We start from the raw sequence: 27,399 nt of genomic DNA on the forward strand, positions 1-27,399 counted from the left end.
GACAGGGGGTAGGGGGTGCAGGGGCGTGGCTATGTAAGTGAACTTGCCTCGTGCACTGAATGCATGCCTGCCACAGGGCGCCCCGGAGTCCTAAACCCTACTAAGAACATACGGAGAGTGCAGTAACAACACACCAGCCATGACTTTAGCAGATATTAAAAGTTTGCTGACATAAAGGGGTTTAACAGCAGAGTTTCGAGCAAAATATGGGAGAAAATCTGTCCCGGTAGATGTCCGTGATAAGGGTCCAAAATACAGGAGACTCCCGGTGAATACAGGGCAGTGGACAGATCTGCTCATGAATCCCAAATGTAGGTAAACAAGGCATTTCAAGTTGCAGACAATGTTTTGCAACACAGCAGTGAACCAACCATTTCCATCTGAAGGTCAGGTCTAACTTGCTCTACAGTACAAAGTGCTTTTCTTGAAGATAAAAAGTTGTTTAGGATGGACTGCCATTGTAAAGTCAGAAATATTATATGCAAATGTAATTTCTGCCCCAACTTGCAACTGCAAGTTAGTAAATGGACAATCTCATCAGTGAAAAAAAAAAGAACAAAAAACTATTTTTTAAAGCACCTCATTCATACATTTAGCATTTCAGAACAAACCTGATGATTGAAAAGGGACATTCACTGAAATAGTATGGAAGCAAGGTTATAATTTTCTAAAAGCCTTAATTTTAACAACTTTATAAAGTGCAACATAAAATGTTGCATATTTAATTATACACTTCCATTAGTGTTTCTATATGGTTATAGTTTCACGATTTGCAAGTTAAGTTACAAGTTACACAGCAGCAGGATACCGTAACACCTATTCTAATGAAAACTAAATTGTTGGTCATTATGACACAAGTTCACAATATTAAACTACAAATAAACACATGGAAATAAGTGCGTGTATGTACAACACGTGTCCACAGCTGTGCACACGTATCATACTTTTTCCCCTCTCACCCGATCTACCAAATATATTTTCACCAATATGCCAAAGTTTATACTATTCAGTAAATTAGAAAATGTTATTTATTTATTTTTTTTTTAAAATATAGTTTCCACCTTTTATTCTACTGTATTGTTTAAATCGTCCACGGCAGAAGAACAGCGGGGTTTGGAGTTATTTCCTTTGTTATTATTGTTGGAGTGCATGGGGTCCTCCCATTGTTTCTGTTGGGTCCTGAGAGTCTAAACATTATCTGATTGATGCATGTGAGCAGTGCCAACGCTTCACATCGCTACACTTCAGCATGAGAAGTGCACTTCATTGCCAGCCACTCATTGACCACACTAACATCTGCAACATCCACAAGAGCGAGACTCGGCATCTGACCTGCAAAAAAACACATTTGATGAAATCAAGAACAAAATCATTCTCATCTTTATAAGCTACAGCGAATAATAACTACGTTATTTACTTTTTAAAAAAAAAAAAAAAAAAAAAAAAAAAAAAAAAAAACAAAAAAAACACAAGGACCCGTTAAAAAAAAAAAAAAAAAAATCCGAAACCTCTACTTGTATCCACAGTAATAAGTGAAATAGTCTGTGTGAAGGAGAAAGGAAAGAAAATGCGTGTCATGGTTTGTGTGATTGGTTTCATGGGTGAGTTTTAAAACTTTCATGATTTTACATTATTAATTGTACTTTTCAAGTTCCTCTAGATAGAAAACATGTATAGTAAACACATCGGAGAAAAAGTTTGTTGAGAAGGTAACGGAGATAGGTGTGCTGGAGATGACAACAGCCTTTTAACATAAAAAAAAACTACCATGCAATATTCAGTTCTATAGTTAATAACTTTTTTGACAGGATTACTAATTAAATCATAAAATAAGTTATTTGCATTGTATATAGCTCTGCAAAGCCACAATACAATGAAAATTGGCTTGAAACAACAACTAGTCAATATGGTAAATATGTTTTTATTATCATTCCAGCAATAACGGTGAAAATGTGTAGATCTGTTTTGGCAATTGTGTGTGTGTGTGTGTGCTTTGTTTGTTTGTTTCTTTTATGAGAACAATTAAGTCTTTTAATATGTTCTTGTTATTTAAACTGGCGAACATTCATAGCAGATTGTAGTTCGGGAATTCATCATTTGTCTATTGGGCAGCATTGTTCTCTGCATAAAGCATAATATCCAGTGCGGACACTGAAAAAAGAAAGGAAATTATTTGAAGTGACACATTCTACATTCAGTCCTCACCGTGAATCATGAGGAAGTGATACATATTTTAATGTGTTTGGCCATCCTTATACAGTACACTTCTCATCCAGTGATCTCCAAAACAGATTGTGTATCTGCCTGGTACACACTTGTTTTATGTCTACTTGTGAACAGCTGCTTTTGTTTAGCCATTCTTATTACACGTTAAGATCAGGGAGGGTCAGCACATCTTTTTAGACAGTGCACTAGCACAGTCTTAATCTAATCAATTTGGGTAAAGTCTCCATATTCCTAAACTGCTGATTCCAGGTTTCTGGAGAGCACTCTAATTAGAGCTGTTGAATAGGGAGTGTTTCTTTGGCTTAATAATACATGTCACACCTGTTTCAAATAAATGCAAGAATTGCTTAATGCAGAGATTCTGTTCATTGAAGATGCACTGGTAACAACTACATTACACTTTTTAGTCAACTTAGGCCTGGACAAATTAAAGCTGTTGCAGGTACTGAAATATCACAAGTAACTATTTTGAAGAAACAGTGTAGCATGACTGATCCATAACACTATAAAATACATGTGAAAACAGAGACATAGAAAACGTGCAGTGACATGCACTGATGGAGTACTGTCTGTCTTGCACACTTTACATGGTGAACATGATAACAGCTTGAATTTTCATTAATCTTCTGCAAACTTTTGTCATGAACTCCTAGTCTCCAATAGACTTTTAAGATTGCATTTTGGTATACTGGTAAACTGTTGACTAGACAAAAAGTACCTTTTAGTTTTACACATTGAGCATTATCTGAGTGCTTTTAAACTTTTATATTTAATTTAATCCCATTATTTTTCCATCTTTCCTCTGTTTTGAAGAAACATCATTAATATAGACAGAAATTGTAGGGCAGCAAACATCTTTACAAAAACAGTTTACATTTTTTTTCTTGGTTATTCTCCTCTATTAAAATTTATGTGTCTTCTGGAAAAATCTTACAATTCTTGGTCTTGTTTCAGGGCGAATTGTCATGCTGATTTTACGGCATGGAAATCTGGCTACTAAGATATAGACAACCAAAGCTCATGTACTGTAAGTTTCTATACAGACGTCATTATTTCCCACTGTGGCTCAGTATGTTTGTGCAGCTTGGGCTTGGTTATCCAGCATTGTCTGTTTTTTTTTGCATTACAGATGCTAATAATATTGGAAATAGCAGTAATCCAATAACCTTTTACTGAACAAAATAACAAATGTTGTGAGTAAACAGGAATTCTTTTGAGTATTGTTTTTCTTGGTTTGGTATAAAAGGTATCAGTGCTTCATTTTGTGGGTCCAGTGTTTCTTCTGAAGTACTGGACTAGTGCTCTGTACAGTAAGTGCTCCTATTCACAGACTCAGTTTACTTTACTTGGATCAGGGGCAGTTGTAATCTCTGAGAAACTCTGTGCAGCTACACCCAAGAGCTTGTCTACATATCAGAATTGATCTGTTTTTCTTGGCGGTGTTGACTTTTGACGCTTCGTGAATCAGCCACCAGTTGCAGCTTCTGACCCCAGAGAAGGCTGACTGTAAATAACTGTTTGGGTCCTGTCTGTTGTTACAGCTTTCCAATACATTAGGCAACATTCAAGCCCCCATTCTCTTTTAATATGAAGCTTTACCCTCCACCCCTAAGAATCCACAACATTAGCTTTCTCTTGAACTGTGGGATATCAGCTGTGTATAGAAAGACCCTTCTTTGGTGGGACATTTGAATGAACCTCCCCTGTGAGCTCTTCAGTGGGGTAGCATAACTGTGATTCCCAACAGGGAGGTTCAGTAGTCTCCTTGTGAAACCTGACTAAAAAGATTTGTCATGGGGCCAGACTTACAAAGAGAACCCAGCTTGGCACAAGCTGCACTGTAAAATAATGTATTGATTGTGGCGTTTGTATTTTCTGCTAGCATTTTAAAAGATCAACAAAATATGCCAAATAAATGACACTTCAATGGACTGCACTGTTCATAAAAATAACAAAAATAACGTTTTATTCTGTTGCTGCCAGTTCTAATATAATGAATTAAAACACTTTCAAGTGAATCATCAAAATAATTTCAATTGATCTAGTATTGCAGTATTATGTTGTACTAAGGAAAAGGAGTTACCATACGCAAGGGAATAGCTTTTATATTAAAGGAAAGGGGGGGGGGGGGTTGCTGTCTTTTGTTCTCGCCCTTTGCAGAAAGGTTATTTTTACAACATACCCAGGAAATGAGTCCATTGAATACACTCCCGTTTGACAGTGTCCTTCTTTAATTGTATGGACCACGCTGCACACAAAACAGGATTGAGGTAGCGCCTGCTGTGAACAAACGGGACCTCACCATGGGGCAGTGCCTGAGCTAAACCAGGCTTTAATGCTGGAGAGGAATTGGAATTAAACCTTTGTTTCCAACAGCAAAATGAAACAGGGTCTCCAGTTAATACGTCCACAAATAGTCTTAATTCCTGTGCTTTTATATATATATATATATATATATATATATATATATATATATATATATATATATATATATATATATATATATATATGTGTGTGTCTTTAATAAATGTAGATGTTTCTTCATATACTGTGCAATTATTTCAAATGGAATTAGGATATAATCATGATATACATTTTTCAATAAGATTATAGGACAAACAAGATATAATAAAGAGTATGCAACACATTTGAACTAAGTATAATAACACTGATAAATTAATTTAAAATACACAAACAAAATAGGTAATTATATGAAGAGATTCGGGACCTGCTTTGAATTCTGTGTCTTGTTAGTAGATAGATATGGTTATGAACATTGTTATAAAAATCCCCATAAATTGCTGGTAGGTCTACTGTAGTGACTGTATATAAATAGAAAGTTTGGCAAATTAATTGGATCTAGGATATCTGATGAATATTGTGAACTACACTGAGTATTACAAAACATTTTGAAATTGGTACTTTAATTTTGTATTGATCTGGTAATGGTCTAAGTACACATTTGTTGTGTCGGTATGTAGTAGTGATGCTATATTAACGATTGTCTGCATTTAATTGTCCTTATTTAATGATTGCCAATTGGGGGTTTCCTTAAGGCTTATGTTGAGAACATCTCTTCTGCATATTCAATTGCAAGTTGCTTTAATTGTAATTATTATAATTGTAGTATCTTCAGTAGTCGTACACATAGATTGAAAACTAGCTTACTGCAGGAAGACATTTTGCCATGACTCAGCAGCTTGTATGGTGTACTCAGTATTATTTTATTAAAAGATATATTATTTTATTTGGTGCCCTTTTAAAGCATTTGGCTCTGCCTGAAGATTAGACTTATTGTAAACTGCCACCAGTTCAATGTAAATTGAGTTTAATGTTACAGATTCATATGTCATACTGCGCCAATGGCCTTGTAAAAGTCAGACCCAAACCAATTTACCTGCATAGCAATGTTAGAGTAAACTCAAGTAGTATGCTCTCACATTGACTGTGATATGATGCAAATATGTACTTTAAAATCCCTCTCTCTTAGGCACTGTATACACTAATGAGCTGCCAGGAAAATAGCCCAAAAGCTCCCTTACAGAGATGAATAGTAAACTGAGGAAGCTAGTCAAAGAAAAAAAAACAGTGAATAGATGTTCTAAAAGGGTTTTACATTTCAATGGTGACATGCAGAAACAATCCAAAGACACATCAAGCAACATAAATACTGTACTTCAATGGAGAAGAACTCAAAACCACACACACCCCCACCCACCCACCCACCCACCCACACATACACACACACACACAGCTAGAAGTTATGTTACTGATTCATCCTACAAAGAAAAGTGCCTGATACAGGGTTTTTAAAAGGGCTATTTGGGCCTGTATCACCATTTCAAGTAAGCCCATAACACCAATTGTGTTAACCGTTTGTACCTGTAGCAAGGCCTCAGTTAGGACTACCAAATAACTGACAGTATTAAAAATGATTCCTCAAAAGCATGAATACGACAAGAACTCAGTCTAGGTTGACAAAGAAGTTTGAATATCCATTAAAAAAAAACAACATGCTTCCACGTCTTATAATTATGAGCATTGGTGACCTTCAATCATGAATTAGCAATTTGCCCTACCACACTCCCTCATCTTATGTTTTGCTCTGCTTGAGGAAATGACATCATTAGACCTTTAACAAATCCACTGCACGCTTGTAGTACCTAGCTTGCATATTTAGTGTCGGGGATCAATGCATAAACCTCCAAAAAACTAAGCACACTGTGTAAGTGCATGTAATTAATCTTGCACATGTACATTGCTGGAGTTTGCATCTGTGTGTAACACCATCACTATGATTCTTCAAATCCTTAAATCTATTTCTAGAATAAATCTTGATGCCAGAACCAGTTCATTGTTATGTTCCATAATTTGACTTTATAATCAGAACAAGATCACTGCAAGAATGTTAGCTATGTAATATAAAAACATTGATTGTATTTATACAGTGTTATCAGTATACATTTATTATTGATTGCTATGCACATATTACCTTTCCTTTGGCAACTATTTTAGGATTGTACTGAATTATCATCCAGTGTGACAACACTGGATTTCTAAGGAATACACAAATTGTTATGAATTTAATTGTCATAGTTAATGCCAAATTATCAAACTCTGAACCATCCAAAACCAAACCTTTCTACTAATTGGTTATGTTTAGACAGCAAAAGTGATTTTTTATGGTTTTCTTTCAAGACTTACTGTAAAGAGGCTGTGTTAAGTGATGCAAATTAGCTCAGCAGCTTCTTTTAAAGAGATGTGTTAACCTCTATTGCTAAGCACTTTGTTGGGTGCAAGTACAGAACAGGAAACAAACAGCTTCGACCATACTTTCTTCACAGGTGTTTATGACACAATACGGGAGACAAAAAAAACATTTTAGTCTTGGTTGTATTATCTGCCAAATCACTGTTGCCATTAATATATAATAAAACGGAACATGTAGTGATGCAAGGGTTAACAAGGGTTATCAAGAAGATACAACTATTATCTGTCAGCCATCGGGTGGGTGAATGTATTGAAACAGAGGGAATACAGTTGTCATTTAGACCTACTGAGATATTGAAGCAGCGTTCTGTTCATTCTCAGAGTGAATACGACAGAGCAGCTGCATAGACTTCTTGATAGACTTCATTTACCATGGTGAAGCAAGATAAAGCCTAAGAACATTTGTTTCTACTGATGTAGTTTGATTTTAGAACTGTGGAAACAAAAATACAAACAGTGTTTCTAAGCTATACAACCTTCTTCCCTTACCCCTTGCCCAAACTGGCAGATGGCACCTGTAAAACCAGGAACTAACAAAAGACCCTGATGTCACGTTGTACAGCATGCCACAAGAATTCATGGTATAACTGCCTCCCTGGCCATGTGAACAGTGGTGATAAGGGTGGAACAATCCGGAGTATACAGAACATAGAGGATTATCTTTCATTTTCTTTTCAAAGAGCCAGGGCTTATCAGAGCCCAGCTCTCTGACTGAAACAATGTGTTCCTGACAGCGGGCCCTGTTTGTTTGCTGAGTGGACAGTGCGTTTTTAATTGTACCGATCTCTTACACACACAGCCTGACTGAGCCCCAGGATCTAGGTCAGCTTCTTTGTGTAAATGGCTATTAAGAAATCCTTGTTTGCACACTCTTATGATTCATTACAGTACAGCAGACATATTACCCATAATTAGATTTTTATACTGGCCAGGGGATGGCAACCATTTCTCTGCTACGAACAGCCTTCAAAACACACAGCTGCCCAACAAATGTTTCTGTATTCAGATATCCAGATTTTGGATTCACTTTTTGTTACTGTTGTTAAGCTTAATGCTTAAAAGATTCAGTAAGTGAAGATACCACAGCAATACTCTGTTTTGGAGTAAGAGGACAGATCTTCATTACCATAGAAAAGTCCTCAAGAACCTTCAAAGTATATTTTTAAATATTTGTAGGCACCAGAGAATTTTCTTTATTATAAGCTCGTTCAGCCATCCCTTTCTGATTGTATAAATTGCTCAAGATATTGTTCTAAAACCCCAGGAGAGCAGTTGCTAGCATTTGCCAATATTGTTAATGTTTAGTTTTTCAATCCAGTCAGAATGGGCGTGTTTGACATAATTTCCTAGGTTTATTCCCAGCTTCCTGTACTCTATAAATAGATTAAATCTTCCCAATTCATGTGGCTGCTTCTCTGACAAAAGACAATTAAGATGCAGTTCCAAAAGCTCCTACCCTGAACTTCCTACAACCTACGTAAACAATACCTAAATTACTTACATTACATTTCCATTAAAATATGTTGATTTCAAACATTTCTAAATGCTAAGGCACTATTCAGAAAGGAGAAAGTAATTTTTAAAAGATTCCAACTGTTTAGGTTAGTGCTGTAAATATAAAGACAGACGAGCAGCATTAACTGGTAAATAAATGAAAACCATTTTATCAATTTGCGGGTCTAAAAAATATTCCTGAACAAGTTTGTTATCTAACGTGCTGCATTGTTCATAGTGATGGTGTGGCATGCTGGTTAATTAACTTCTTTCTCTGACAAAGATGTGTAGGGAACACGCATAAATATTATAAAGAAATCTGTAAAATTTGTTTTGTTTTTCTTTAGATTGTAAATTAAGCCTCAATTAAATTGCTTCACCTCCCACTGCTATAAAGGAGGGTAGGTGAGCGGAATCATCACAGTGTGTAAATTAGCAGTGTCACAGCTTGAAATATTTACATACAAACATTCGTTAAAAGGCTACTGTAGTGAAAGCATAGTAAAGTGAAAAAAGTAATTTAAGCTACTTTAACAGTTTTAGCTATACAGATAACAACATGCGTACTAAACACATCTTTGTATTTTAGCTTACACTGTATCTACCTGGGTTAGGTGGTGACTAACTAAATCAAATTATTTTGTCAAGTTTTGAAAAAAAAGTCCTGTTCTACATTTTGTTATATAGCGAAATATATAATATAATATTGTTATATATTATAAAGTGAATATCTTTTATAAGCTTACAAAGTGCCAAAGTAGGAGAGTGCTTAATTTACATATAGAAAAACTAAGAAGCCTTTTGTGACAAAAACAACTAAGCAGCGGTTTCTTGCATGATAGAACTTCAAATGTGTCAGTATTGTGGGAAATGTACAGCCACAAGCTTTTTACCTACCGTAGTGCAGAAGCAATGATCCATAGTGCAGTTAGAATAGGTGTTTGTTGATTTGGAGGTCATGATGGGATAATATGAGTAAAGAAAAGGTTAATTCCACCAGGACTGCTGCTTGCCCTAACCTCCCCCCTTTCACACTAGGTATAGTTTAGACCTGAATTAGCTTTGACACTGGCCAATCCAGACTTTAGGCAGGCTTTTAGAGCACATTCTTTTTAATTTTAGGTCTTTGGATTATGTCTGACAGTACAGACATGACTACTGAGATGACAACTGCCAAGAATCAACCAACCAGTGATGTTGTAACTAGAAATGAGGCTTCAACGACAATCCTACCTGCACCTATTACAAGTCAATCAACTTCAACTAAAGCAACTACGTCAATGTTATCTTCGGATTCCAGTGCATCAATGGTCATCAGTGATGCCACAACTCAACCAGCTTCTACTGCCACTCCTGATAATGCCGCTACAATTCCAATTAATGGAACGTGTAAGTACAGTGGAATCTCTCTGTTAGAACCACAAAGTAAAATGGACCCTGTGTATATTTTCTGTATTTAAAAATGGACTGTCAACAGTATTTTAATGGTCAGACACAAACCCCATTGATTGCTGGATTGTGTTGCAGAGTTAATCATAAAAAGCAAAGACTAGTGGCAGCATCACAAGGAGAGACTGAAAAGATTATACAAATTGAAGACTCACTGGGGTCTATTTTACTTACAACGAATGAAAACTCTGTATAATCAGATGACGCTAATATCAAAACACACTTTTTTCTTCTTTTTTTCACAGCAAGTGAAGCCCCTAAAGAACAATCTAGCTCACCTGCTCCAGCTAGCCAATCTAATCCAACTAGCTCACCTACTCCAGCTAACCCATCTACTTCAACTAGCCCATCTAATCCAACTAGCTCACCTGCTCCAGCTAGCCAATCTAATCCAACTAGCTCACCTACTCCAGCTAACCCATCTAATCCAACTAGCTCACCTGCTCCAACTAACGTATCTGCTTCAACTAGCCCACTTGCTTCAACTAGCCCACCTGCTTCAGCTAACCTATCTGCTTCAACTAGTACACCTGTTGTAACTAGCCCATATATATCTAGCCCATCTAATTCAACTAACCCATCTGCTTCAACTAGCCCACTTGCTCTAGCTAGCCCATCTGCTTCAACTAGCCCACCTGCTTCAGCTAACCTATCTGCTTCAACTAGCCCATCTGTTACAGCTAGCTCATCTATATCTAGCCCATCTAATTCAACTAGCCTTCTTGCTTCAGCTAGCCCATCTGCTTCAACTAGCCCTACTTCATCTCACCTACCTAATTCAACAAGCACATCTATTACAGCTAGAACATTAAACTTACCAAGTTCATCAGCTCCTGGAAATACATCAAAAAGCTCTGCCTCAGCTGTTACCACCTCTTCAGCAGCACCACTGACACAGGTACCAACAACATCACAAAGTCCTAAAACAACTGACACCAATACCCAAAGCCAGACTTCTGTGCAAATCATAGGAACATCAGCAGTCCACACCACAACTTCTTGATCTACTATTGTGTCAGGTGATCCAAGTCATCCAGACCATCCAAACCTAAAACAGAACATTAAGGCAATGTAGCCATTCCTTTTAATGTTTTTTTTTTTCTTTATTAGACATGATCTTTGCTGATAAATGTTATGAGACCTCAGCAGTCACAAATGAGGAATGGATATGGGAAATGTAGGGTTTTGTGTATTTATATTTTTATTGTGGAACATTGGATTCTAGATTGTTTATCTTGTTTTTAGAACCCTCTTTGAGATTTTTGGATGGCTTCATTGGATGGCACTGCTAGTTTAAACAAAATGGAAAACTGCTAATGCTGCAACTGAAAAGCAGGACTAAGTATAATGTGCTATGTGGTTGCAGAGTTGAATCTAGACTGAAGAGCGTGAGAGCAATTTGTCTTTATTGGTTATGTGTAATTTGGTGATTATCTCCCCATTCAGGTAGAATGTGTTATCCAAAAAGGTGAAAGTACTGAGTCTACATGGATTTTAAATGACAACAGAACATGTGTAAGTAGAAATGTAATGTGCATGATAAGTATAAATTGAGGTGCTATGCGTGGGAAATCCGTTTTGTGTCCCACAACCATTATAAATGATTCATTAAAATATTGTATTTGATTGAACAGTAACTCTATGTGTGTGTGTGTGTGTGTGTATATATATATATATATATATATATATATATATATATATACACACACACACACACACACACACACACACACACACACACACACACACAGTACTGTGCAAAAGTTTTAGGCTTGTGTAAAAAAAAATGCTGCAAAGTAAGAATGCTTTGAAAAATAGACATGTTAATAGATTATATTTATCAATTAACTAAATGCAAAGTGAGTGAACAGAAGAAAATTCTAAATCAAATCCATATTTGGTGTGACCGCCCTTTGCCTTCAAAACAGCATCAATTCTTTGAGGTACACTTGCACAAAGTCAGTGATTTTGTAGACATATAGTCAGTTGTATGATTAAACAATTATACCAAACAGGTGCTAATGATCATCAATTCAATATGTAGGTTGAAACACAATCATTAACTGAAACAGAAACAGCTGTGTAGGAGGAATAAAAATGGGTGAGGAACAACCAAACTCGGCTAACAAGGTGAGGTTGCTGAAGACAGTTTATTGTCAAAAGTCCCATGGCAAGATTGAGCACAACAACAAGACACAATGTAGTTATACTGCATCAGCAAGGTCTCTCCCAGGCAGAAATTTCAAGGCAGACAGGGGTTCCAGATGTGCTGTCCGAGCTCTTTTGAAGAAGCACAAAGAAACGGGCAACTTTGAGGACTGTAGACGCAGTGGTCGGCCAAGGAAACTTACTGCAGCAGATGAAAGACACATCATGCTTCCCTTTGCAATCTGAAGATGTCCAGCAATGCCATCAGCTCAGAATTGGCAGAAAACAGTGGGACCCTGGTACACCCATCTACTGTCCGGAGAAGTCTGGTCAGAAGTGGCCTTCATGGAAGACTTGCGGCCAAAAAGCCATACCTCCAACGTGGAAACAAGGCCAAGCGACTCAACTATGCACGAAAACACAGGAACTGGGGTGCAGAAAAATGGCAGCAGGTGCTCTGGACTGATGAGTCAAAATTTGAAATATGTGGCTGTAGCAGAAGGCAGTTTGTTCGCCGAAGGGCTGGAGAGCGGTACACGAATGAGTGTCCGCAGGCAACAGTGAAGCATGTTGGAGGTTCCTTGCAAGCTTGGGGCTGCATTTCTGCAAATGGAGTTGGGGATTTGGTCAGAATTAATGGTCTCCTCAATGCTGAGAAGTACAGGCAGATACTTATCCATCATGCAATACCATCAGGGAGGCATCTGATTGGCCCCAAATTTATTCTGCAGCATGACAACGACCCCAAACATACAGCGAAAGTCATTAAGAACTATCTTCAGCGTAAAGAAGAACAAGGAATCCTGGAAGTGGTGGTATGGCCCCCACAGAGCCCTGATCTCAACATCATCGAGTCTGTCTGGGATTACATGAAGAGAGAGAAGCAACTGAGGCTGCCTAAATCCACAGAAGAACTGTGGTTAGTTCTCCAAGATGTTTGGGCCAACCTACCTGCCGAGTTCCTTCAAAAACTGTGTGCAAGTGTACCTAGAAGAATTGATGCTGTTTTGAAGGCAAAGGGTGGTCACACCAAATATTGATTTGATGTAGATTTTTCTTCTGTTCACTCACTTTGCATTTTGTTAATTGATAAATATAAACTATTAACATGTCTATTTTTGAAAGCATTCTTAAAATGGAACTTTGTCGAATGAAATTTCGAACAAAGCTGGACGGATTTTGAATACGTGTCATGAGAGACACACACACAACCACACACAGATATATAAATATAATATATATATATATATATATATATATATATATATATCCCTGAATCCCTGAAAGAGATACAGTAGTGCCATCAGGAGGTTTTCTTGGTGAATCCTCTGCTAGCTTTCATGTACATGAAAGATCTCAGTGAGATGGAGTTGAGATATCCAAATGGGACAATGACAGAACCTTGATGTTGAAGAATGTTGAAAAAGTAAGACAAGCCTGGAACACTGGTGCTAGACCCCTTGAAAATGTATAGTTATAGTTATTTCTAGATAACTGGAATTAGAGGATTTACAGTGCTGTAGGTTATTTTTTTCATGCACGATGAGAAACTATAGCAACAGATTTCCAGATCTCCTATTACACACATTTAACAGGCTGCTTTATCATCTGAGGGAATATATCTTAAACTAAATAAAACGTTTGAAAGAGAAGATCTATGAAAACTGTAAGGCACTCTGAAAAAGAACATTTCCATTTTCTACAAATTATAGTGAGGTTTTATAAAGAATCACAAACTGACATTGACCTTTCTTAAACACTAGCACTTGAAAAAATGGTCCTAGTGACAGACAATAAAGGAGCTGAAAAGGTTTGTGCATCAGTATTCCGGTATATTATTAAATACAGAATTAATCACATTGGCCTTGTCAGATAATACATGGTTTATGGAACTATGTTTAACTTTTAGTCAACAAACTTTAAACACTGAACTATAATTCAGAACCAAGTAAGTCTTTGCTGGTTGTATGTGCACAACATTGGTTTGTCATTTACATTTTTGTATTACAATATTATTTCTTGTGCCAGGTCCTAACTTCAATTGTTAAGATTTTGTTGATTGTGAATGCCTTGTGTTTTAATTGGATTATAAATCACGGAGCATGATTCCACTCACCAGAGCACAATAATTACAAAATTGCAAGGAACTGTAATTTTGTCAATATTATTTTTCACCCACATTTAGTTCAACATATTCCCCCAACATTCTAAAGGCTCACTTACAAGTGGATAGTTTCGGAAGTTTTAAGAATATTTTATTAAAATTTTTGACTGTTGTTCAGTCACAGGCATGTGATCCAAACACTTGAGAATGTGTTTTTCAAAACTCATTGACACCAATTTGGGCAAGCAAACTGAGCTTGGTCTTTTAATTTCTGAGCCTTATTAACAGGAAAATGAACAGTGTCAATGATGTGAATGCAGTAGGAACTGAGAACGTTTATTTGAAAACTAAGTCCCGTTACTTGACATTACAGTACAACACTGTTCTACACACGGTCCAAACACTTTTTTTTTATTATTTGAAACAATTGACTTGGAAACAGGAAACACTGCATCATCTTTAAAAATTGATCCTTTTTGTCCTACAGTCTTTTGGTGGAAAAAATGATTTATGGAAAATTTTCCTGGACGTTTTTTATTTATTTTATTTTTTTTTCCTAAAGTGAAGTCCCAGAGAGACATTTTTATTCCGAATACTGAAAGCTGGAGCTTTTAGATAAGAAATTATCGGTTTATAAGTACAGCCTATAAAGAGTACAGTGGTTGGGGGGGGGGAAATAGAAAACGAATCTACAATTTGTAGCACACCCTTTGTCTGTCCCTCACATTGCTTTGTTATGCAAATAATATCCCACCCTGACATTGATTCTAATAATAAACATGGTTCACTTCACTCTTGCAAGTCGGTTTCACGTGCTTTGGTATGCGATTGATCACATCCTTGATATTTCACAATCTTTTATTTGAAGAGGTGATTTCCTGTAAATCGACAAATTAACCACATGATTTCTGAAACAAATTTGCATTTATGTTTTTACAGTCCTTTCATTTGCACTTCAAACATTTCCCAAATCAGAACAATTAAAAAAAAAAAAAAAAGACTCTTCATATAACACCAGTGCTCATGGTGGCCCTACACCTTATAACTGATGTTTTACTTTTTTGTCAAAACCTTGTATGTATTTAACAATTCTGCAAAATAATGTTTAGTAGGTAGAATATCTGAGCTGCCAAGCTCAATTACATAAATAATCTTGTATTGCTAGTTAAAACTAAAACACTTTTTGTTTATCTAGGAAGATTTTAAAGCATCCAAAGGATTGAAATTGGCAGAAAAGTTGTGTTCCTGGCTGAACATCGGCTCCAGTTGTAGCCTAACAATGACGAATACAAAGGATGGAGCCATTGAACTCTTGGGACTTACTGTTAACAGTACGCTTTTTGTTTTTTCAACCTTGTTCCCTGCAGTTAGCCTATGCTACGACAGACTCTACTTACATTATCTATGAGATGTCAGGAGATAACAGACCTCTAAACTCTTAAAAGAAGCTACAGTTAGTATGGTGTCTGGGCCATTCATATATTTGTTTTTGAGGATGTGTTGGGCGAGCCATATCTGTGAATTTCCTTCTATTCGTCCTACTTCGATATTCATTGAAGAGCAAGAGACTAATTCAAAGCTGCAGAGCAGCTTGAGGAAACTAGAACTCTGATGGAAAAGTCATTCATTTTGTCATTATTTATCCCTCTAATTAAGATGTGCAAATGTTATTGGTTCTAATTCTTAGTGCTACATTTGTAGTAGTTTCCTAATACCTATCATTTAACTTTGTTATAAATTAAAAAGTTAATGCCAGTGTACATACGCTAAACTTATCAGAAGCGTATTGTGTTCATGTTTGTTGCAGTGAATCAAGATAACTTGAAACAGAAATTTGGTGATATAAACGATTTTCTAAATGAGGTAAGAACCTTTAAGTACAGTGCATGTGCTGCATGTTGAGTTTTCTATTAAAAAAGGCTTTGAATGCATTGTAGACTTTGAAATAGGAACTTTGAAAACATGGACCTAAAATGAAAGTTCTCATGGTACATTTAGAAAAAATAAAGTCTCCCATGTCTTCTGTTTTGAACATCTTATTGGTGTTGCTGGAGAGATTAAATCCAGTATAATAATAGTGAGTGTGATTTGTAATTCCCATGTTCTAAAGACATTTATGAAGATTGTAATTTTCAGTTGATTTTTCCACAGTCCAAAGATGAAAACCGCTCTGGTGACTATTCTACACTGATTGCGATTCTCCTTTCGAGTGGGGTTCTTCTGTGCATAATCATTGGCTTCAGTGCGTATGCTACACGTCAAAGAAGATCCTATAGGAAGAAACGGGCAAGTATACTCGTAGAGATACAGCACGTGGATCAAGGGAGGCATAACCAAGATTGTTGCACGGCAGGGCAAACGTTTAAAAAGAACGGTCTTCTGTACAAATCATATAGATCTTTGCCTTTTTATCTTTAATGACTGTTTAGGAGAGGGTTTGGAATCATTTGTAATGCTACTGGGCATTACCTTCTCTTCACTACAATATCATATTTCAGAGTCCCATGACAGACATTCCCAATGCAAGACTCTGTGCACAATACAAACAAAAAGGTTCCAAAATTCCAGTTTCCAAAATCATTTGCTTAAATGTACTGGCAGTAGTTCAGTAAATACAGCAATAATACAGAAAAATAAAATAAAATATGTTAAATCTGTTTTAGAAATAGTTCTTAATACTGGTAATTGAATCATAAAATATGGTAAACCTGTCTTTGTCAGAGTTGAGTAGCACAATGGAAATTGTCATACATTTTATATATATATATATATATATATATATATATATATATCTATATATAGTGTTATATTACATGTGATCAATTTTATTTATCTGCTGTGGTGTTATAATAATACATGTTTTATTAGTAGTAAGTAATACAGTAATGGAGCTTGCTGTAAAATATGCAAGCATTCTGATCTGAATTATCCTTGTTTAGGACAAGCTGACTGATAGGACCAATTTTAATGAAGACTTATCACTAGTCTCAAAACTGAATATATCAAGGCTTCCACTGAGGCTCTGTCCTCAGTTTAGGGGGTGGATAAGTAAAGTTTTACAAAATCTAGTTTGTTGATTAAAAAATCCACACAGCAAAGGGCAGGAATATACCAAATATGTAGGTATTGCTCCAAAGTGCGATGTTTGAGTAGTAGTTGTGTTTGTCCAACATAAAAGACAAGTCGTAAAACAACTTTATATTCCTCTAATTTTTTCAGCATCAACTCACAGAAGAGCTACAGACTGTTGAAAATGGTTACCATGACAACCCTACACTGGAGGTAATGGAGGTCCAGCCCGAGATGCAGGAGAAGGCGGCCAACCTGAACAGTGATGATGGCTATATTGTTCCAATTGACAACCTCACCAAGGAGGAACTAGACGGGGAAGAGGACACCCACTTATAAACCAAACGTTCAACACTGTACATCTCTGTGGCGTTCAAAAAAAAATGGACAGAATGGCATATGAATGATATCTTTTCATAGAAGGCTTACTTCTATTATGTGAGAGTTAGAGAAATCTGCTGTAGAAATCTACTGCAGAAATTATACCCACTCTCCGCTCCACTCCTTAAAATGTATTATATTGAGAACATTGTGCTTTTGTTTGAAAAATGTTTGTAGTTGTAGAGTGACCTTGAAATGAAAATTTTAGTAGCAGACTTTTGTGAAATGTACTGAACAAAGTGATGAATATGTTCAAATTTAATCTGTGACAAAATGATCTAAATACTGCATCAGGGGTTGGCACCACGCCAAGTGAGTGACGAACATTTAAAAAAATAAATAAAAAATAAAATTAATTTTGCCCCAGACAGAGTAAGGGCTGTACAATTCCGTGAGTGTGTGTTAAATGTATTCGCTGCCATGGACATGCATGTCACTGTACGGACAAGTTGTCGACCCCTGTACTGCATGTAATCACCCAGTAATTACTAAGCGGTTACAAAATTATGTAGTGGAGTCTTTTTCATTTGATCCAGCAGTTTTTCAAATATTGTTTGTTGTTACTGCCATCTCTTCATATTGGCGCTTTTAGGGCATGTAGACATACATGTGCGTTTTTAACCCCTACCCTTAACTTTTTATGAAGTTTGCAATCATTCAGAATGTTTCCAAGTTCTATTTTGAGAATGTTCAATCTAACTGGCTTGCGTGCAGGCTTACCACCCTGTCTATCCTACACACAAGTAAACCTATGTGTTTCTAAACTTTATTTTACAATACTAAATGATTGCGTTATGTATGTGAAAAAGTTTAATACAGTCCTTACTCCGTGAAACAATTATATGCGGTCTATATAAGGTAATAGTCACTTGAAAGTTACCACATTTACAATCATACAGTATTTGTGAGCCGGCCTGTGAAAACACACATAGCATCTACACCTTTTCTGCTACCCTCCTATAAGGTTTCACAGGAAGGAAAAGCAATTAAATAATTCTGCATGTTTGAAATGTGTACAGGATTCAGATTTTTTTAAACAATCAATGTATTTTTGTTCTAATAATTACATTGTGGCTATAAAAAAATAAATAAATCCAGAGCAGCAGAATGTGGCAGTGTGCTGCAAGTTACACAGTGCCAAACAACTATTGCCAAATTTCTGGGTGGACAATACCCAGGGGACTGAAGTTCACATTAGGTTTTCATTACCCACTAAATGGAGTGTGGGTGTGTGTTCAGATCACTTCCTATTCAGTTAATTCCCAATTACATTTTTTTTGTTTTTGTTTTGCTGCTTAATAACTAAGAATGTTTTTACAGAATAATTTGAGGCACAAATTTGGACACAATCTATGCATTTTATATTGAAGAACTTATTTCAAGACATAACTATACTTATTTGTTTGTATACTGAGTGGATAAAATTTTTTTTAAAAAATGAAGTTTTATACCGCTTAGTATTTAAAAAGTCTGACGCAATATAGTTCTAAACTAAATTATTCATGCAAGCAAAAAGGAGAATTGCATCAAAATCTTAACTATAGGATATGGGTTCTTTCTGTATTTTTCTTCTAAATAATGTATTTTTTTTTTAAAATATTGCAACATATGCTGTAGTAGCGCTGAAAAATGTAACAACACTGTTTAATCTTAACGTATTGTTACTCAAAAAATATATAACATCATAAGCTCAATGTTGAAGTTTATAAACAAATGCTTTGATATTTCTGAAGTTCTAAATACAATATATATGCTCTTGAATGAATGAAAGCTTGGTCTTAATTACTATGTTGTGTGTGACGTAGAAATCACAAGATTGTGGTTTGTCTTTGTATAGTACTTAGTTAATAGCCAGTTTGTTTTGCCTTGACCATGAACATATAAGGTACAAGGCATTGCTGTGGTTCTGTGAAAACACAGTACTAAAGTTAGCCTGTTGGATATTCAGAATGCCGTACAAAAAGACGTTTTAAACAGACGATTAGCATGACTGTCTAATACGTGTTACTTTAAATGTAATGTCATATTTTAAGACAGTATATGCATTTGTGATCAGACCAATAGTCTGATTCCCTTAACTTAATGTAAACTTACTTAAAATGTTGCAAGGAATTCAATTGTATCACTGTTTAACCTTTGTGCCCTGTATCACAAGGTGAATTTTACTTTACAATAGTTAAAAGGAATGGTTTGGTGTTCTAAGACAGCACAATGCTTAAATGCAAAACAAAAAGAAAAAAATGGTATTGAATATGCAAATAAACAGGCAAATTACATGCACCTTCAGTATATACTTGGATTAACAAACTTGTTATAAATCTAACCAAGCTATCAATGTGCATAATGATAATGTTTTTAAGAACTGAAGTCTGACACACTGGAATTTGTACCAGTAACTGGATTGAATGTTTTACACAAATAAATGTTTATGAAAACAAATTGTAAAAAAAAATAAAAAATTAGTAATAATACATTAAAAAAAAAAAAACTCTTGTCTTATTTAATATTCGACCTAGGTCTGTTTTGTGTAAAATCTTTTTTTTTTTTTTTTTTGGTTGACGTCAGAATGAGGATGAATAGAAATCATAATATGTAGCACCATCTAGTGTAAAGAAATGTAGCTGTAAGTAATACTTGTCAATAGGTTATGCGATACGGGTCTGCCAAATCAGATACAACAGAAAGAAGAATCACTAAACTGTACACACAGTATTATAAGTTAGATGGCTTCATTTCATATAGATCATGTTTAGTGTGACAAAAAAAAGGTTTTGCATCTTTTATTAAGAAAACTGAACAAAATACAATCTTTTTCCATATGTACATTACATACAATGTAATTCTACAATTAAGTCTACACATTCAAAATTAAGAGTAGTGCCATCAAACTATATATTATATACACACACACACAAACAATCCCGGGGTCTCAAAACAAAATTTACTTAAATTTACTCATCTAGTATCCTACTAACAGTCCATTCAAGACAAAACTTAACAGGTAAATGACAAGAAAAATACAATAATGCAAAAAAATGGATTTGGCATTGTGTTTTTGAAGGTGCTCAACATTTTTCACTGGCATGAAGTCCTGACAAATAGACCAATACCATGCCATAAAATGAAAACAGGCCTCTTCATCAAATCTTCTGATAAGTTAACCATCATGCAAGCATTCGGAGTAGTGGCCATTTACATTTATTTCTGCATTTTTCTTGTAATTTGAGGAATATACATTTAATTTTGTTCAAAAGAAATGACAAAGACTTGTAAGGTTTTCATTTTTACCTCACGGCAATCAGGAAGGCTAACATACCAGTACTGTAATTTAGAGACTATTGGAAGTCATCATAATATTTCACTGCATTAATGAAAAAAAAAAAAATCACACTTGTACTGAAAATTTGTACTATTTAAAATTGGTTCATGCACCTTAGTAAATCAAATGAAATTATGTTGTGCCAGTGAAAGTACAAAGCATTAATTTCAATCCCAACTTTAACCCTTTTAGCCCCTGTCAGGACCTCAAGGTACTGGTATGTTAACATATGCTGTCAGAAACCACGCTGGAACACCACTAGACTCCTAGTATGTTTCTCCTACATTGTGTCCTGTTCTCATGTATACTCAATAAAAGCAGTTCCTTTTTTTTAATTATATAACTTAATTTCGCATTCTTCAGCTCAACAAAAAATTCAGGACGGAAAGGGTTAATAAAAATTACTAAAAACGCAACATCTTCAACGGTTTCCCTTTTAGGATATGAAACAAAATCCAAACTCAACTTAGTCATATCAGTTTGTTAAGGAGTTGATTTGGCTAGTCCAACAAGTATATTAAAAAAAAAAAAAAAAAAAAAAAAAAAAAAATGTTAATGATAAAACTTAATGTTTTCTGGCTTCAATCTTCTCAAATAATAGTTTATCTCAAAACTGTAACATGAAAAACATAGGCTGCCCTTTTATTTTTTTAATGTAATATACAATGAGAATGGTTATCAAACATCTTACATGATATATTAAATGCTAACAAACTACATCTAGCAACTAAATCATTTAATAATTTTCTCTTCTATAAAAGAAGTTATAGTTTATAATCCTTATATATTTGCATCATTGTTTTTCCAGCATGACAATGAATCGTTGTACCCTGAGTGATATTTTACATTGTAATGAGTAAAAAACTAAACTTTTATTTAAAATCAAATGACTAGAAAAAGTAGAACCCATTACACACTGGATTAATCAAGCTAGGCAAGTCATAACGGAACTGAAAGAGAAGATGACCAAGTTTGCTTCAGCTTTTTTGGAGCATGTAAGAAAGATCATTTAAAACCAGCCCCACATCCCATCCTCTGTTCACTGTAAATGAATCCCATCTAGCTCTACAATGAAACTGGGAAAAGTAAAGCGCCATGCATTCTTCTGCAATCAGTAGTGTATTTATTGAAGTGAGATCAGCAAGATCTACTACAGTACTGACAAATCACTGTACACATGGGAAACAGAGGCATGTTGAAGATCCAACATTGCATTTACCTCCAGTTTACTGCACACTAAACACAATTCCACAAGATATATATTTGTTCTTAGATACAGCATTGTAAAAGGCTATTTTTTCCGTTTACAAATGCTATATTGCATAAAATAATTTCAAAGTAAGACTTTTGTAATTTTAACTTTTATTTTTCTACTCTCAAATTTAGTAAACAATGGGTATTCCTAAAGGATATAGTCCAAGTTGGCAGATCACGCAAAAATGATTGATCTAACTAACAGAAGCCATAAATATTTCTAAAATCATAAAAAAATTTGCCAATTTGTGGAAATTCATGACCACTTTCAAACTTGTAGGAACAACTATTTAAAAAGGAGTTTCTTACTTTTAGTAAAGCAAGCTATGCTGAGTCAGCCAAAGTAAAGGTTGTGAAAAAAAAAAAAAATGTTAAGAAAAGACTAGATGCAGTAAACTTATGACGAAGGTCTGATGGGGACTAATACGTTCTAATTGCCAATGTAAGGTTAAAAAAACTATAACATCTGTTAATGATTTTTCCTTAATTATATATTGTATTTTTCTTCTTATGTAGACTACACTTACAACCAACACAGTGATAGGAATAAACCCATATTGCATAATCCTACTCTCACAGTTGTTTCGGCAATCACAGGCAGGGACAGGAATGCAGAATAGTCACATAATCCAACATTTACCTATAAACCCTATTCTTATATACTGTTATTACTTTCATAACCGGTGGATTTTTTAGGAGAATTGATTTTAAATACCACTATAATCTTCCAATTTCATGATACAGCTACTTTTTTCAATCTTAATTTTGTTTTATATATATATATATATATATATATATATATATATATATATATATATATATATATATATACACTATAAAATACAGACACAAAGCAAGACATGAGATGACCCCTGAACCCATTATCAGCAGCACATTCACGTCATTTTACTGTAAAAATAGTTTTGGCAACATCAGTAAGTTAAATAACTCGAGCACTTTCAAGAGGAAAGGACTTGAAGTCTTTCTGAGCATAACTTTCATTGGTTTAAAAGCAAAAGCTAGGTGGAGTAGCTAATATAAAAGAAATGAGTAATTCACTAAAAAAATCTTTTGATTCAACATATTTAGTTGGACTTTTTTTTTTTCTAAATTACTTTGTAAAATTTTTGGCAGTAAAAAGGCACACATATTGTACCATCATTGAAAAATACCAGCTAGGGCCAAGACCTCATTTTGTGTGCGTCTATACCATCAGTTCTTCAGATCACTAAGCTCTCACAAAAGAACTAATGATTTCGCATTCATCAAACTCTTGGATTGCACTAAATACTAATTCTGACTTTCAGTAACCTGTTACATTCACACATTGTAATAGAACTGACAAGGCGGTTGGTATTTTAATGAATTGCTGCAGACATTTTAAAAATTTATATTTTTAAATGGTATGTAAAAAAAAAAGCCCTTAAAACAATATTGGATCAAGTTAAATAGCAAACATACCAAAGGACTACAAAAGTCTTGACATTCTTCAAATCTTACGATTCCAATAGGTGACTTTACAGTATTCTTGATTTTTAAAGATATCTGCAGAAAAACACAAAAATTGCCATCAGTGTATCTTAGCAAATAAGTAAAAAGTGCAGTATGGCAGGGTAGCAAAAAAAAACAAATAAAAAATAAAAAAATGAACCTAAAAGTATTCTGCAATTACTATTCTAAATAATACTTCAGTACATTTTAATCCAACTTCAGGCAACTATAAGCCTAGACTATGAGTCTCAATAGAAAGACCAATGTGATTTTGCTGATTTAATCAAACATTATCTATATCTGTCACTGCTGAGATACAAACCTTTGAAATTAAATTATACCAACTATGGGAACTTGATTAAAAAGCCAAAGGTAGCACTTTCTGACCAAAACCACTCAAGCTGGATTTTATAATTACAAACTCAGCCCCCCAAAAAACGGGTAAATAATCACTTAACCAGCACTTTGGAACTAGAACCTTTATAAAAATATTTCTAGTTGCTATTAAATAAAATACTAAAATGGTGCTTTTTCCTTGCTCTGCTACAGCGTGATGAGGTCGACCAGGTTGCCTTTTGGAGGAGTCATGCTGTCGGGGAAGAAATTCACCAGAGTGTCAAACAGCTGAGTCCGCTGAGCATAGGTCTGATCCACGTTTGAAAAACCTGCACAACAAACAGTAAACATGTTGCTTTACCAAGCATTTGCATTCCTATGAAAATAAACATGTGTTTAAAAACTTTACTTTTTCTAGATCATTAAAAAGACGCATCCACTTCCTACTGTTCTTGTGCAGAAAAACAAATGCACCACTACACAACATATTCCTTTTCAAAGGGGAAAACAATAACAATAAATTATTAAATGTATGGCGGCTATATATATATATATATATATATATATATATATATATATATATATATATATATATATATATATATATATATATATACACACACACACACAGAGTTGTATGCAAAAGTTTGACCACCCCTGAAAAAAATGCATGTTACAATGAATCTTTCAGTGAACAGAACTTGACCTAACCTCTACATAGTACAAAGTTAAACATGACACCTTTCTGCAAATTTTAAAAGATTGCATTTATTACATATTCAAAATAATAAACAAACGTGAACATGGCGCGTGCGAAAGTTTGGGCACCTTGTCACTTAGTAGTTGGTAACACCTCCTTTGGCAGATATAACTGCTTCCAAACGTTTCCTGTAGCCAGCTAAGAGTCTTTCTATTCTTGCCTTTGGAATTTTTTCCCACTCTTCCTTAAGAACTCTTCCAGCTCAGAAAGATTGTTAGGTCTCCTTGCATGCACTGCATGTTTGCGATCTCCCCACAGATTTTCAACAATATTCAAGTCTGGGGACTGTGCCGGCCATTCCAAAACCTTTCTCCTCCTTTCTTTTAAATATTTCATGGTTGATTTTGAGGTATGTTTTGTCTTGCTGAAATATCCAATCTCTTTTCAGCTTCAGTGTCCTGACTGACTTTAGCACATTAGCTTCTAGGATTTGTTGATATTTAGTTGACTCTACTCTTCCTTCCACCCGCACAATATTTCCGGTTCCACTGGCTGCCACACAACCCCAAAGCATTACAGAGCCACCCCTGTGCTTAACAGCTGGCAAGGTGGTCTTTTCTTGAAACGCTTCACCCTTTTTTCTCCAAATGTACCTTCTTTGGTTGTGGTCAAACAGTTCAATTTTCGTTTCCTCAGTCCAAAGCACATTGTTCCAAAAAGCTTCAGGCTTGTCAAGGTTTTCTTTTGCATACTTTAGATGCTGACTTTTATGATGAGGTCGTAGAAAAGGCTTTCTTCTCACAACTCTCCCAATCAGATCCTTGTTGTGTAAGGTATGCTGTATTGTGGACCTGTGAACAACTACTCCAGTGTCAGCTAAACTGTTCTGAAGGTCCTTTGCAGTGACCTGTGGGTTCTGTTGTGCAGATCTGACCAGTTTTCAGGCAAGTCTATGTGATATTTTTCTTAGTCTTCCAGATCTTGCCTTGACTTTAACCATTCCATTTAACTTCCATTTCTTGACAATGTTTCTGACAGTTGAAATTGCTTGCAGTGTTGAGAGAGTTTTTTTATAGCCTTCTCTTGTTTGGTGAAATACAATTATCTTCATTTTCATGTCCTCAGACATCTGCTTAGAGGAGCCCATGGTTGTTGAAACCAGGCAGAACAACCATCAGTCTGACAGATTAGGAGGTATGCAGTTACTTCAGAGTAATAGTTCAACACTGGAATTGACTTCATCTGACTAACTGAAGCCCTAAGAAGTGAATCAACCTTTCTGGGCCTTAATAATCATCTTTTTAAGAAAGTAATTAAGAATGGTCCAAAAGGGGGCCCAAATTTTGCACGTGCCGTGTTCACTTTTGTTCATTATTTAGAATCCGTAATAAATGCAAATATATAGTAATCCTGTATTCAAATTTGCAGAAAGGTGTGATGTTTAACTTTGTACTATGCAGAGGTCAGGTCAACTTCTGTTCACTGAAAGATTCATTGTTGGTAAAAAGGTCCCCACCGGTTTTCCAGGGGGTGGCCAATGTTTACACACACACGCACACACACATTAATATATATATAGATATATATATATATGTGTGTAAATGTGTGTGTTGGGTGTGTGGTGTTGTGTTTACAAGGTAATCTATTAAATTTATAGATATATATACTATGATACAAATAGATATGTAAAAATAAAAAGTAATTTACAACCACAGGACTTCCAGCAGTGAAACTATACAAATATATTATAATTAATAATTAACTTAATTATAACATTTAGAAAAAGAACAGCCAAGGAAAGCAGTTAAGCTCACACATAGAATACAACCAGAGCTAGAATTAAAGATTTTTTTCACAACAGATTTCACAATTTCTGTGGAAACTACCCATTGCTGTGTAATATGTCATTCCCATTTCTGAAAGAATAGTGTAAATAAACATATTTTGTCACAAAAATAAATACAGCAAACATTTGCCTTATTGACGGTACACCTGTTACACTTTATTTAGGAACCAGGCAGCCAGTTTAGTTGCCTCCTGTAAATGACTGAACAGACAGAATAGAGCTGCAATTATTATTATTATTATTATCTTTTTTTTTTTTTTCAAGGTCTTGAATGAAAAATACATCAGCTGCTAAAGGTCCAGTACAAGTAGGGGGCATTTCATGCATCTCTTGTTATTTTTATATGTATTTGTCCTTTTATTTTGTTTGATAATGGGCGAAAATAGAATATCTTTAAAAGATGGACATAAATAAATGAAACATACAATTTAGCGTTTACTGTTTCTCAGGTAAGCATTTAAATATTTAGGAATATTTATTGTATAGTAACTAGATATAAATATTATTTTGAATGTGACAATGCTATTGTTTTCTGCATTAATAAATCTTATCTTTAACTGTGAAATATCTTGAAATACCTTTTAGACCGTGAAATAAGCAATGTTTTACAGTGAAAAAAAAATAGACCTAGCTATAATTACAAGCACAGTAGTCTGTTCACTTACCCAGTGGTATGAAGTCTGAGCTGGATCTGAAAAGTGCGGAAGCCAGGAGTTGAAACTGAACAGTAAACAAACAGATGGTAAAGCATGAGAATACAAGCATCTTGTTCCACTTCATAATTCATAATACAAAGAACACAACAACTTAAT

The 27,399-nt window shown here is 35.0% G+C and overlaps 2 protein-coding genes across 3 annotated transcripts in view; one reads left to right on the forward strand and one right to left on the reverse strand.

Moving 5' to 3' along the window:
• Window positions 1-1,444: 1,444 nt before the first annotated feature.
• LOC121318241 (flocculation protein FLO11-like) lies at window positions 1,445-20,059 on the forward strand. 2 transcript variants are annotated; one of them, XM_041254699.1, is made up of 9 exons: window positions 1,495-1,601; window positions 3,181-3,253; window positions 9,613-9,879; window positions 10,185-10,837; window positions 11,386-11,454; window positions 15,387-15,522; window positions 15,999-16,054; window positions 16,343-16,477; window positions 17,411-20,059. In XM_041254699.1, the coding sequence occupies exons 2-9, from the start codon at window positions 3,208-3,210 to the stop codon at window positions 17,597-17,599; spliced, it is 1,551 nt and encodes a 516-aa protein (XP_041110633.1). In that variant the 5' UTR covers window positions 1,495-1,601; window positions 3,181-3,207; the 3' UTR covers window positions 17,600-20,059. The 2 variants fall into 2 exon arrangements, with proteins under 2 accessions (XP_041110634.1, XP_041110633.1); XM_041254700.1 differs by lacking the exon at window positions 3,181-3,253 and having other exon boundaries at window positions 1,445-1,601; window positions 17,411-20,058.
• Window positions 20,060-23,971: 3,912 nt separating this feature from the next.
• The window catches only part of LOC121318243 (muskelin-like), a 36,895-nt gene continuing 33,467 nt past the window's right edge, over window positions 23,972-27,399 (reverse strand). Inside the window, exons 17-18 of the mRNA XM_041254701.1 lie at window positions 27,253-27,307; window positions 23,972-24,370 (exon numbers count right to left, since the gene is read on the reverse strand). Of these exons, the coding sequence (XP_041110635.1) occupies window positions 24,249-24,370; window positions 27,253-27,307 (177 nt within the window). The 3' untranslated portion in view covers window positions 23,972-24,248. The remainder of the gene's footprint in view (window positions 24,371-27,252; window positions 27,308-27,399) is intronic.

The sequence above is a fragment of the Polyodon spathula genome, chromosome 7, assembly GCF_017654505.1.
Source record: "Polyodon spathula isolate WHYD16114869_AA chromosome 7, ASM1765450v1, whole genome shotgun sequence".
Taxonomy (NCBI): domain Eukaryota; kingdom Metazoa; phylum Chordata; class Actinopteri; order Acipenseriformes; family Polyodontidae; genus Polyodon; species Polyodon spathula.